Here is a 13,103-nt window from a genome sequence, read left to right on the forward strand (position 1 = left end):
CGTGTGTGTATATATATATATATATATATATATATATATATATATATATATATATATATATATATATATATATATATAATTAAGATTATAAAATAGAAAATTCATGTAAGTTTAAATTTTCATTTAATTTTAAAAAATAAAGTTTTATTAACTTTGTAAGTATTAAAATTAAAAAATTTAAGGATTATACTATTACTTTTAGTTAAAAAATGTATAACTTGTATAAAATGTTAAAATTATTTTAATTTAATAGAATGCGACATTATCTAGTTAAACATAACATAAAAATTGTACCCATGATAATATTAAAAAAAGAATATTTAGCACAATGCGCATATAATTTTACAAAAAAAAAATACATTTAAAAACATTTGGAAATTAAATATTTTTCTTACAAACAGAATAACTATTTATTAAAGACATAATTTACATATATTTTCTTCAATATTTTTTAATATTTTTTCACTAAAGTAAAATTACATTTCTATAATAAAATAATTTTTTTATTAATTTTGATGGAAAATAAATAGCACAGAAATGCATAAAAAAATGTTTATCTAGTGGATTATTTATTCAGCTTTATCATTAATTAGTTTTTTTTTTTTACGCAACAAAGGGTTACATTGACATTTATTCCTCAGAATTCTTCTCTTCACACAAATTAGTCTCACCTACACTCATGATTGTCTCACTCACAGTAACAGTCACCTTTGTTAATCATTTTCTTTTGGAAACATTTTTTTTAATTGTGAAAAAAGATATTTAAATTGTATGATGAAAATTGATGAAATATAAAGAAAAAAAGGGTAAGAATTGTAGTGATTAGAATTTTCTTTTAAAGAATATTAGTAAAGAGTTTTTATATTATATTAGTAAACATTTTATAATAAAATTATTGTAATTATAATTATAAAAGTAAGTATAAATATTTTATCTGACTGATCAACTCTTATTTCTTCATTTGTTCATACTAGTAAAGATAATCATTGCAAAATAAAAAAAAACAATACAAACAAAACAACACATAAGAAAGAATAAGCTAATGTAAAAAATAGTTTTTATAAACAAATATATAATTAATCATCATATATCATTCATTCATAAAACAACCTTATCACGAGAATCATTTAGACTCAATTATCTCGATAAAATATTAATGTGAAATCTCAAGGAGTTATGCACTTGTGATGACATCTATTGTTTTACAAAGTCATTGTCGATAAGTTTCATTCTACCACACACAATATTAGTCCATTAACATCTTTGGTAGGTAAAGTCCCTAAACTACAACCTCCTGCACTTTTCATCACATACCTCATTTTACTCCATCTGACCTTGAATGGTTATTAGAGCGACACGATAACCTCCAACATCTAAACTCTCACATCAATGTGTACACTAATAAAACATCACCATAGAATCTCCTTAAGAGATTCATGAAATTACGCTAAACACATATACTATTCTCTTTTCATAACCAATAACAAACTCATCACAGTATCATACATGAATGCCCACAATAAACTCATAGGAAAGCATAAAAGACATTGCAAATTATATATCAAACAACCATGAAATAAGAAATTTCAAACATGTATATTGGCACTCAGAAGTGGCATTCAACTTTAGGATTTTTCACAAAAGCCTAAACCTTTTGTAAAAGGTAGTGCTTAGTGATAGTCTTGATGTTCAACATCATTCTTCTCTAAAAAAGTCAAGCTAAGCAAAACACTTATGTCGCTAAGCATCCTGAAACTAAAATGTTATAGACCTATAGTGAAAGATGGTGCTCAATGGTGCCCCACTATCACTTCGCACCAAAGCAATTGCATTTTACGATGCTTAGTGATACAAAATTAGCATGTAGCGATCTGAAGCTAAAATGCTTCCAAACCTGCACAGTGAACTAGCGCTAAACGCTAGGTTACCACTGCTCGGCGTTGTATCAGAAAACAAAAGATGAAAACTCTGTGATTTGAGAAATTGAATCATGCTCAAATGATCAAATTAGTATTTCGTTCTTATTACTTTGGTCAAAAACAATTTTTAATTTTAGGATACATATCAATTGACTCAACTAATAGATCTTAGGTTCTTAATCAAGACAACTCAACCAAGACAATTCAACAATACAAACATCCAATAGACCAAAATCAACAAATCAATTTCATTATATCATTCAAGTATGCAATTACATATTTCAAGATATGTATCATATTAAAACAATGCAATTAGCTTCCCTTACTTGACCAACAACTAACAAGATCTTAACCAATGAAACTCCTCCCAATTTGTAGAATGTTCTATATACATATAGAAACATCATAATAACAATCAGGATATATCATGACGATTACTAATAAGCATAGAATTATATAAATGACTAAAAAGACTTATGCAAGTGAAATAAGACTATGCAATGCAACAGATAACGCAAGGAGACCAATAAAATAACTAAAACTCAACTTATAAGAACAAAAATCTGATTGGTTCAAATTGAAAGACTCCTTACAAAAATAGAGAAAATCAGAAGAATAAAAGAAAAATCTTTCAAAAAAAGTAAAAAATTATAAAAAATTATTTATAAAAATTATGTGTTTTTAAAATAATAAACTCTTTGCTAACAAAACTATTTATATTAAATCTTATAATATTAAAATAATTAAATTTCAGTATTTTTAAATTATTATGTCATTCTTTAGTATTTATAATTTTAATTTATAGAAGTTGTTATTTAAAGAATAAAAACAACATGTGAAAAAAAATATTTAGAAAACATTGAATAAATAAGGATATATTTCTTTTTTATTGAAATAAAAAAATCAAGTTTTTCTTAAATTCAATTTTTTTTTTCTTTTCTTTTTCATTCATCTTAGATAAAGGCTCAATATCCACATATTTGAAATTAGTTTGTTTTGGAAATGAAAAAGAGTGTTTTTATTTGTGAGTGAACATAACTTTCCGAGGTCCCATGTGTTACTTTTTATTCATGGTACTCAACTTCTGTGTCAAAATAAATAAACACTTGCACACTATTCACAGTCATCTAATTCAACCCTTTACATAAAAATAATATATATATATCCTATTATAAAGAAAAAATGTCAAGTGTTAGGTGAGTAAAAGTGTTAATATTAAATATTTAACCCAATATTATAAAAAAAACAATTATTGTTATAAAGAATTATAACATGAAAGATTGTGTATTACTTTTAAACTCTTATGAAATCTATCTAGAGATCTTAATCATTTATGTCTGAAATCCCTCTTAAGCTACTAAATGTGTGATGATGTGTTGGTGATGTTACCAAATTTAAATTGTAGCACTATCTATTTGATGTTGTTATATCGTGGTAACTTTTAATTACTGTAAATTGTGGTCTTCGTTTGTATGACCCGTGCAATGTGTATGGTTGTCGACAATCATCATCATTTTGATCTCTTCATAGTGTTGTCCGTGGATTCAGTTCTCATATAGCTTTCAATACATACAAATCATATCACATAAAAAAAAAGTTAGTTTATTTAGATTCAGATGAATGAGTTATAAATTTTTGTTTCTAGATTCTTTTCATTATTTATTGACTTTAAATCATATTTCTTAATGTAAATCTTTAACATCTTATAATCATATATAATTTGAAATTTAATACATATTTTACTAATTAAATTCCAACTAATAATTTAATATTTAATTAATAATATATAATTTTAAACGATAAAATTTTAAAAACAAAAAATTTAAGATTAAAATATGTAATTAAACCTCAGTTTTTGAAACAAAAATATGCACACCATATGTCCAAATCACACTACCAATTGAAATCCACTAAAGAGTTGGGAGTGTCCCACTTTGATGAACCTCTTGATGTAAGCATCATAAAATCGTGTGAATTATATTCTCTACACACATTCATTGGATGTTATAAATACAATTTCATAAATGTGTATTATTAATATAAAATTATATAATTGGTCACAAGACTTTTATAACTGTTTTTTCCATTTTAATGACTGTATTTTAAAACTTTTTTTTTCCTTTTTCAAATATACTTTTTAAAACATCATTATTTGACATATTGGAACTTAAAAAAACAACTAGGCTGATACTTCTTTTAAGTATTGCTCAAATTAAATGCCTATTCTTAATAAATTAGTTTTAATTATTATTAAAAGAGTAAATAATTTTATTATAGTATGTTTGGATAAAGAATTTTTAAAAAAATATGAATTTAGGAAATTTGTTGACCAACATTAATAAAAAAAAGTCAGTAATTTTTTTCTCAATCTCTTAAAAGTAACTTTGATCTGTATAGGCCTAAATAATATAAAATTAACTTCTGTTAACATGAAAAACAAATTGTAAATATTAAAAGAAAAACTCTAGATGAATTTTGATTGTAAAATAACATAATTCAGAATCAACTATAAGATAATATCAATGTTGACATTTTTGGATTTGTAAGAATTATTTGATGTTTGGATATTTTTTAAATATGATGATTATTGAAATATTTTATTTAAATAAAAATAAATTACAAAATTTGAATAATTTTATAAAAATATTTTAAAATTAAAATAATTTAAAATAAAATAAATTTAAATTTCTGTATTTGAATATCTTGATAATTATAATTTTTTTATCTAAATATAATATAAGAAAATAGTTTTAATTGGTTTATATTATATTTTCTAGATAAAGATTATAATTATATTGATGTAGACGGATTTGTTGATGGTATGTCAATTTATTTTATGAAACATTTATATTAATATATATTTTTACCTAATTATCTTAATAGATCTACCACTTTAGGCTACCAAACAAATTTGTTCATACTCTTTATTTGGACTATTTCCTAAATAAGTGTTTAAAATCAGTCCAAACTAAACCTATTTTAAAAAGAAAAATCTAGTCTCCCCTTTTATTTTACAAGTTAAACTTTATGACTGAAAATCACTGCTAAGTTTGTGGCTCTCAAAGCTTCCAATAACTTTACCACTTATTATTAGTGCTCCCGAGTACTGTACAAATATGTTATTTCATAAAATAAAACAAAAAATACTTTTATATGATAATTTTGAAATTTTCTCTTTTAACCAAAAAAAATTTCTTTTGTGTTTTAATTTTTCTTATATTATGTCTTCAAAATATATAGATTAAATATATTTTTAATCTTTAAATTTTAAAAATTAAATATATTATTAATCTTAAAATTTTATAGATTAATTTTAATCTTTAAATTTTGAAGTGAGATTAAAATTTGTTTATTTTTTGTTTATAGAATAAACATAATTAAATTAAATAAAATTATTTTTGTTTATTTTTTAAAATTTACAAATCAAATTATTTAAACAAATATTAACGAAATATAACTTTATAAAAATATTCAAAATCTAAAAATATATTTAATTCAATATATATTTATATTTATTTCTTTTTTTTTTAACTTTCCACCTAGTAATTTCTCCCTTACTTTTTTTTCTCATATGCAAAGTAAATAAATGATATCTCTCTCTTGTTGCCTCTTCAAAGTAAATAAACAACATGTCAACTCATTTTCTACTTATTTCATGTGAGCAAACTATTAATGTCTTTTCCTGTGATTCTTTTGTTACTTTTTCTCTCCTTTTTCAGTCACTTCATTTTTTTTTTCATACAATTTTTCACTGGTTTCTGTTTTTTCTCTCTTGTCTTTAAGTTTTAGACTTTCTCGCTCTATCTGTTACTATTTTTAGAAGAGAAAATTTTTAACCACATTAAATAAATTTCTTTATTTATATTTAAATTAATGTATACTCTTTGTTTTCATAAAACTTTAATAATACATTTAATATTTTATTTTTTCAAATTAAGAAATTATGATCTCTCATTAACATATAATTTTAAATTTAACCATTAAAAAATATATTAATGCAATAGTCACAAAAATAACATATATTTAATTTGTTGGTAAATCATATAAGTGTCTCGGTGTGTTGATAAATCATTGTTTTTTTTAATATTGCATAATGATGTTTTATTTATAATAAGAAGTTTTTATCATGCTTTTCTATTTGTATTATCCAATGTTGACAACCAATAAACTTTAGGGTTACTCACCACAGTTCAGAAACTAAGATTATATAAAATTATCTTTAATGAATAGGTTTAGGTAGAGCTGTCAAAACGGGTCATCCGGTCCGATCCCGCCCACCATGGATTGGTCATTTAGTGAGCCAATCCAATCCGATTTATTTATTAATGAGTCAGAAAAATTCGAACCCGACTCGACCCACCACGGGTTGGTGGGTAAACGGGTTGGCTCACTAACTCACTTAATTACAATTTTTTTAAAATAAAAAAAAAAATTATAAATTTTATATAATACAAATCTAAACAAATTTAACTCTCAAATTTGACTCCCAATATGGGTGTTTAATTAATTTTGAAAAGAAAAAACTTAAATAATTTTTTCAAGCAAAAACAAAATAATAAATATTTTTTTATAAATTAAAATTAAATTTTAATAAAATAAAATAAGGTAAAAAAAAAGAAACAACAACTAAAAAATCAAATGAATATGAAAACAATAGTTGTTTCTTTTTTGGAGCTTGACGGGTACACTTTTTATGTCCATAACTAAGTCAGTTTTAAAATTAGTAAATGTTCAATTATTTAAGAATGTGGATTTTGCAAAGAAAGATATATAATTAAGAAATTTTTCTTTGAGAATAAATATTTTCCTAACTATTTTCAGGACACTACAGATCAAGACAATGTAAAACTCCATGTGCAGGAAGTTGTTCCAAAATAATAAACTCGTTTCCTTCGAGAACCTATGCCATTAAATAAATCTACTAGATAAAGGATCAAAATTGCATTTTGGCGTATTTCTATATTATATTGAAGAGACAATTTATATAGTGTAATAAAAATAATTTGTCTCAAAAGATTTTATTTTTAAACTTAAAAAATTCGTTTATGGACTTAACATGACAACGTTATGATGGTATTTTAAATTTCATCATGTAATTATTTTCTGCAACTTTAAAATGAATCTAGTTTATGTTTGTATATATTATAAGTGTTAAAACAAATATATTTTTTAATTTTGTATCTTAATTATGGTTTGAAGTTTCGCACTATGATATGATTAATTTATAAATGAGTGTAAATTTTATATTACGAGTTGATTTTGTAGAAATAAGTTAGACTTAAACACATCAATTAATGATAAGACTAATTTAGAAATGAGTACAAACTTCGTATTACAAGTCAATTTTATAAGGGTGAGTTAGACTTAAAATTTAATTCTTAATATATCAAAATATGAGTTAGGGTTCATTTTATCAAAATTTGTTGTTTGTTAGATTTATTGTTTTATCTACTATTAAACTTCTATAAAACAATCTATTAATGTCTAATTTCATGTTCAAGATATATATGTTTTGACGTAATATATGTTCGAAGTCTCATGTCGACTAATAATAAAACTAATTTATATTATGTCAATGGATGCAAACATCATTTTACAAAATAGTTTTATAAAATTGAGTTAGATTTAAAATTCACTTTTTAACAATAATATTTTGTATAAAAATAATAATATTAGTTTATTGCATAAAAAATCAAGAAAAGTTTCCAAAAAGTATTTTTGTATGCTTTAAGGAAGAGTTGACAAGTGAAAAAAATGTTAAAATTTTAGATTAATAAAGGTAGGTAAAAATTTACATGAATATGTTCAGTCTATTTTAATATTTCATTATTAGAATTTTTAAGGGTGTAATTTATTGTTAAAATAAATTATTTATTAAAATGTAAAATTTTAAAAATAATCAAAACTTTCAAATAAAGTTTCTAATTAAATAACGAATAATTTGTTTTATTTATTTTCAATTCATTTAAAACTTATATATCTAAAAAAAGCAGATCTTGAAAAAAAAGAAAAAGAACACGGTCACACTTGCGACATAAAAAATTAATCATTAATAATGCAAAGAAATTGTCAAAATTTAAGCACATGTATTTTGTTAAAATTAAAAATTTGTAAATTATTCCGTACCATATATAATAGTTATGCATTAGAAGATTTTTTTTAAAATTAAAATGTGTTATGAGTTCATCAATTATTTCAAATAATTGATTTTATCTTTGTGATGATTCAAACAAAAATATTACTTTCAAAATGGTTACCAATAATAAAACTAGTTAGAGATTATTGGTCGTTGATAGGTCATTAAAAATTGTTAATTATCGATAGGATTTGGTCATTTTTTATAAATTGTATCTATTGGTAATTCCAGTTTTTATTTTAGAGTCGATAGAGATTTATATTTAAAATGTTGATAGTGGTCGAATTCTGAGATATAGAATTTATTATGTTATATTTTATGGATCAGGAGAAGTTCAAACATATTATAGTTATGACTCTTAAGAGATATGAGTAATTGAACAATAACAAATACATAATCTTAATATATCACTCAGTAAATTTGTATATGATATTAGAGGCTTTGTATTTTAGACGTAGATTTTATGAATTAAAAAGGTTATGTGAATATTTTCTAAATTACTATTATATTACTTTTTGTTTAAAACTTATAAGTTTTAAATAATTTTAACTTTATTTTATTTTATGTGTGGTATTGTTATTTGTTTGATATGATATGATCACTATACTTTACAAGAACACTAGATAACTAAGTATTGAAAAAGAAGAAGTGTGAGGCTGATTAAAGGAAATTTGTTCATATAAATAATTAATATAGATATAGCTAGTAGTATAATATCTCAGTCTATTATTATTATTTTTTAAATACAATTTGATACTTTTATATTTACAGGACTCTACGTTATGTTATTAACTATATATTATACATACGACTTTTGATATAATTATGTAATTGTCCTCTTATCGGTGTATATGATGCTATAACGGGTTGTTACATATAACATATATAATAACATTAAATTAAATAAATGAAAAAAAAATGTATTTTTATATATACAAGTAATTATTTTAATTCTATATTTTTTAATTTAAGAGAAGTTTTATGGTTTATATAGAAGTAAGGACGAATGTTTTACTGAGACAGAAAAAAAGCACTAAGATAGACGCTAAGATAGACACTAAGATGAGGTTAGATCTTTACTGTAACACATGCCATAAACCGACTTCACCCATAACTTTCTATTTATAGATTTACTGTAACACTCCCATTCTAAAATATCTAGAATTGTTAAAATATACAAAAATGTATTTAAAATATTCTTCACCGACCCATATATATATATATATATATATATATATATATATATATATATATATATATATATATATATATATATATATATATATATATAATAAGAGAATATAAATATAAAACATTTTACAAACTTTTTTAGTTCCAACGTGTATAACCACAAAATTTTTAGTTTTATTTATTTTGATATAAAATTCATAATTCATTATAGTTTCAAAAATTTAATTTATTGGAAATATATAATTATGGAGAATATTTTATATGTTATTAATTTTAAAAAAGCAATTTAACAAATGATTACAGTTTGAAATTAAATTTATGGTTTATGAAAGATGTTAGCTATAAGAGAGTAAACCATCCTGGTTTCAACTGGTCCTACCACAAACAAGTGCACCTATTTACTTGTCATTGGTTGCATATAGAGTTACACACTGTTTAACCACGCTCTCTATATATAGAGAGCTCAACTCCAAGATGATTGTGAAGATTCATGAAGAACATAGCACAACACAAGTATTTGTTCTTGTGAGTTTGTTGTTCTTGTGAAAACCGACATAGTTTAAGGATTCTTGGTGCTGGTATAGTTTGAGACAAAAGCACGATGGGCACTGGTAATAACATATCATGCCCTGCACCCATGAAGGCCACGTCCAACGGAGGGTTCCAACATGAAAACCCTCTGGATTATGCGCTTCCTCTGTTAATCCTCCAAATATGTTTGGTCGTTGCTTTTACTAGATTTCTTGCATTCCTCTTCAGACCCCTCAGACAACCCAGAGTCATTGCTGAAATCATAGTAAGTTTTTCTTACCCCACCATCCAGTTAATTTATTGCTACCTTTTTTATCAAAAGCAAGTGTGTCTCGTTGTTATAACAGGGGTTCCTCTTCCAGTGATAATGTATTTAGGCACATGGGCATGCCCAGGATTTCTTTTTTATTATTATTATTTTAACTGCTGGATTCGGTTGGTGTTATTTTATTGAAAAATGTTCACTTTGCACATGTCTTTCCCACAAGGAACAGAGATATAGAAAGAAAATATATATTTAATAGAGCTAACAAATTACCCAACACTTGGGTCAATCTTGTTAAAGTTTAACTAATGATCTTGAGTTTGTATCATGTGTAAGTCCGTTAAAACGACTATATTCTATATATATAAAAAAAGAACTTGTGATTTATAAGGAAAGGGATTTTCTTTTTCGTAGAAAGTGGATAAAGATGTTGAGTATGCCAATATAAGTAGTAATGTTGTTAAAATTGTAGGGAGGAATACTACTCGGGCCATCTGCAATTGGGCGAAACGAGAAGTTTCTGAATGCGGTTTTTCCAGAGAAAAGCATCACAGTTCTTGACACACTGGCCAACATAGGTCTTTTGTTTTTTTTGTTTCTCGTGGGACTTGAGCTTGACATGCGTGCAATTCGACGTACTGGTCACAAGGCCTTAGGCATTGCCCTCTGTGGGATCACTGTGCCTTTTGTTCTTGGCATTGGCACTTCCATTGCTCTTCGAGCCACTGTATCCAAAGGTGCTGAGCTATTTCCTTTTCTAGTCTTTATGGGTGTTGCTCTCTCGATCACCGCCTTCCCTGTCCTTGCGAGGATCCTGGCTGAGCTTAAACTCCTAACAACTGATGTTGGTCGCATTGCAATGTCTGCTGCTGCTGTCAATGATGTTGCAGCTTGGATTCTTCTTGCTCTTGCCATAGCCCTTTCTGGTTCTGAAGCATCTCCCTTTGTTCCTCTCTGGGTATTGCTCTGTGGTGCTGCTTTTGTCATCTTTGTTGTCTTTGCCATTAGGCCGTTGCTTGTGGCTATGGCTAACCGTTCCCTGGAGGGTGAGCCAGTGAAGGAGCTCTACATATGCATCACGTTGACTCTGGTTTTGGCTTGTAGTTTTGTCACTGATACTATTGGAATTCATTCCCTCTTTGGGGCTTTTGTGGTTGGTACTGTTATGCCCAAAGAAGGTTCCTTTTCTGGGGTGTTGACTGAAAGGATAGAAGACTTGGTTTCTGGCCTTTTCATGCCATTATATTTTGTGTCCAGTGGGTTGAAAACTGATGTAGCAACAATTAAGGGAGGTCTTTCTTGGGCAATGCTAATGCTTGTTATATTCAACGCTTGCTTTGGGAAGATTATTGGCACTACTGTTGTTTCATTACTGTATAAGGTGCCTGCCAGAGAAGCCCTGGCTCTTGGATTTCTCATGAACACAAAGGGCTTGGTAGAACTCATTGTTCTCAACATTGGGAGGGACCTTAAGGTATTTATGTGAGAAATATATTGTTATTTTTATTCTAAACAATAATAATTTATCTTAGTATTAAGATCAAAGTTGATTGTCAAAGATCTATGTGGAAGGTTTCCATGCTACCACCCTATTTCTTATTACAAGTCTGTTAATTGTTCTTTCTTATAAAAGAATGTTATTTGTTCTTATATTTTTTATGAATCATTCTTATACAATGTAGGTGCTGAATGACCAAGCATTTGCCATTTGTGTTGTCATGGCATTGTTTACCACCTTCATCTCCACCCCAATAGTGATGGCTGTATATAAACCAGCTCGCAGAGGAGCACCTTACAAGCACAAAACAATTCAACGAGATCCCGACACTGAGCTTCGAATGCTAGCTTGCTTCCACAGCACCCGTAACATTCCATCGCTGATCAATCTAATAGAGTGTTCCCGTGGAACAGGAAGGAAAGGAAAGCTTTGTATCTATGCAATGCATTTGATGGAGCTTTCGGAGCGATCTTCGGCAATCACAATGGTTCACAAGGCACACAAAAATGGCATGCCCTTTTGTAACAAGAAGCGGGACGGCAAAGATCAAATGATCATAGCTTTTCAGGCATATGAGAAATTGAGCAGTGTGAGTGTGCGACCCATGACAGTCATTTCTGGTCTCAATAGTATCCATGAGGATATTTGTACTACTGCTCACAGAAAGCGTGCAGCCATGATCATCCTTCCATTCCACAAACACCAACGTGTTGATGGATCGATGGAGTCACTGGGACATTCATTCCAAGAGATGAATCAACTTGTGCTATGTCATGCTCCTTGCTCGGTGGGAATTTTTGTTGATCGAGGTCTTGGAGGGACGAGCCAAGTCCAAGCCAGTGATGTGTCTTATAAGATAGTGGTACCCTTCTTTGGAGGGCGTGATGATCGTGAAGCTCTTTGTTATGGAATGAGAATGGCCGAGCACCCGGGTATTTTTCTCACCGTGCTTAAGTTTGTAACTCCACCAGGGACATCATTGGCCTTCGGTGCTAAATCGGTTGAGGTGTCATCAAAGAAATATAGGAAAACAATGGATGTGGTTGATGTCAATGATTATGATGATAAAGATGATCAATTGTGGAGTGAGTTTTTAAGTGCATGCAACAACAACACCCAAGAGACAATGAAGTATGAGCAAAAGCTAGTGGAAAGCAAAGGAGATATTGAGATAGCATTGAAGGAAATGCATAGATGCAACCTCATATTGGTTGGTAGAATGCCACCAGTGGCTCCTTTGGTTAGCAAAAGTGACTGTCCAGAGCTTGGACCTGTTGGAAGCTTTGTTGCTTCTTCAGATTTTTCCACTGTTACGTCAGTTATGGTAATTCAGCAATACAATCCCTCAACTGACGTTCATCCATTGGTGATGGAGGAATTTGATTCCGCAGATATGTCAGATTCACCAGGGAGTCAATAATACAGTATTAAAGTCAATGATGCAGTATTACAGTTATACTTGTGAACTTGTTATATGTTACAAATGAGTTAGATGCTCATAATCGATTTCACAAGAACGTTTAATGATGTTTTGGATGTTTTACTATAACAAAACTAGCAGTA

General features: G+C 27.3%; 1 protein-coding gene across 1 annotated transcript; it reads left to right on the top strand.

Annotated features, from left to right (window-relative positions):
* The first annotated feature begins 9,615 nt into the window (after window positions 1-9,615).
* LOC108329925 (cation/H(+) antiporter 19) lies at window positions 9,616-13,067 on the top strand. Its single transcript, XM_017564314.2, has 3 exons — window positions 9,616-10,042; window positions 10,515-11,516; window positions 11,725-13,067. The coding sequence occupies exons 1-3, from the start codon at window positions 9,848-9,850 to the stop codon at window positions 12,958-12,960; spliced, it is 2,433 nt and encodes an 810-aa protein (XP_017419803.1). The 5' UTR covers window positions 9,616-9,847; the 3' UTR covers window positions 12,961-13,067.
* Window positions 13,068-13,103: the final 36 nt, after the last annotated feature.

The sequence above is a fragment of the Vigna angularis genome, chromosome 1 (genome assembly GCF_016808095.1).
Source record: "Vigna angularis cultivar LongXiaoDou No.4 chromosome 1, ASM1680809v1, whole genome shotgun sequence".
Classification (NCBI taxonomy): domain Eukaryota; kingdom Viridiplantae; phylum Streptophyta; class Magnoliopsida; order Fabales; family Fabaceae; genus Vigna; species Vigna angularis.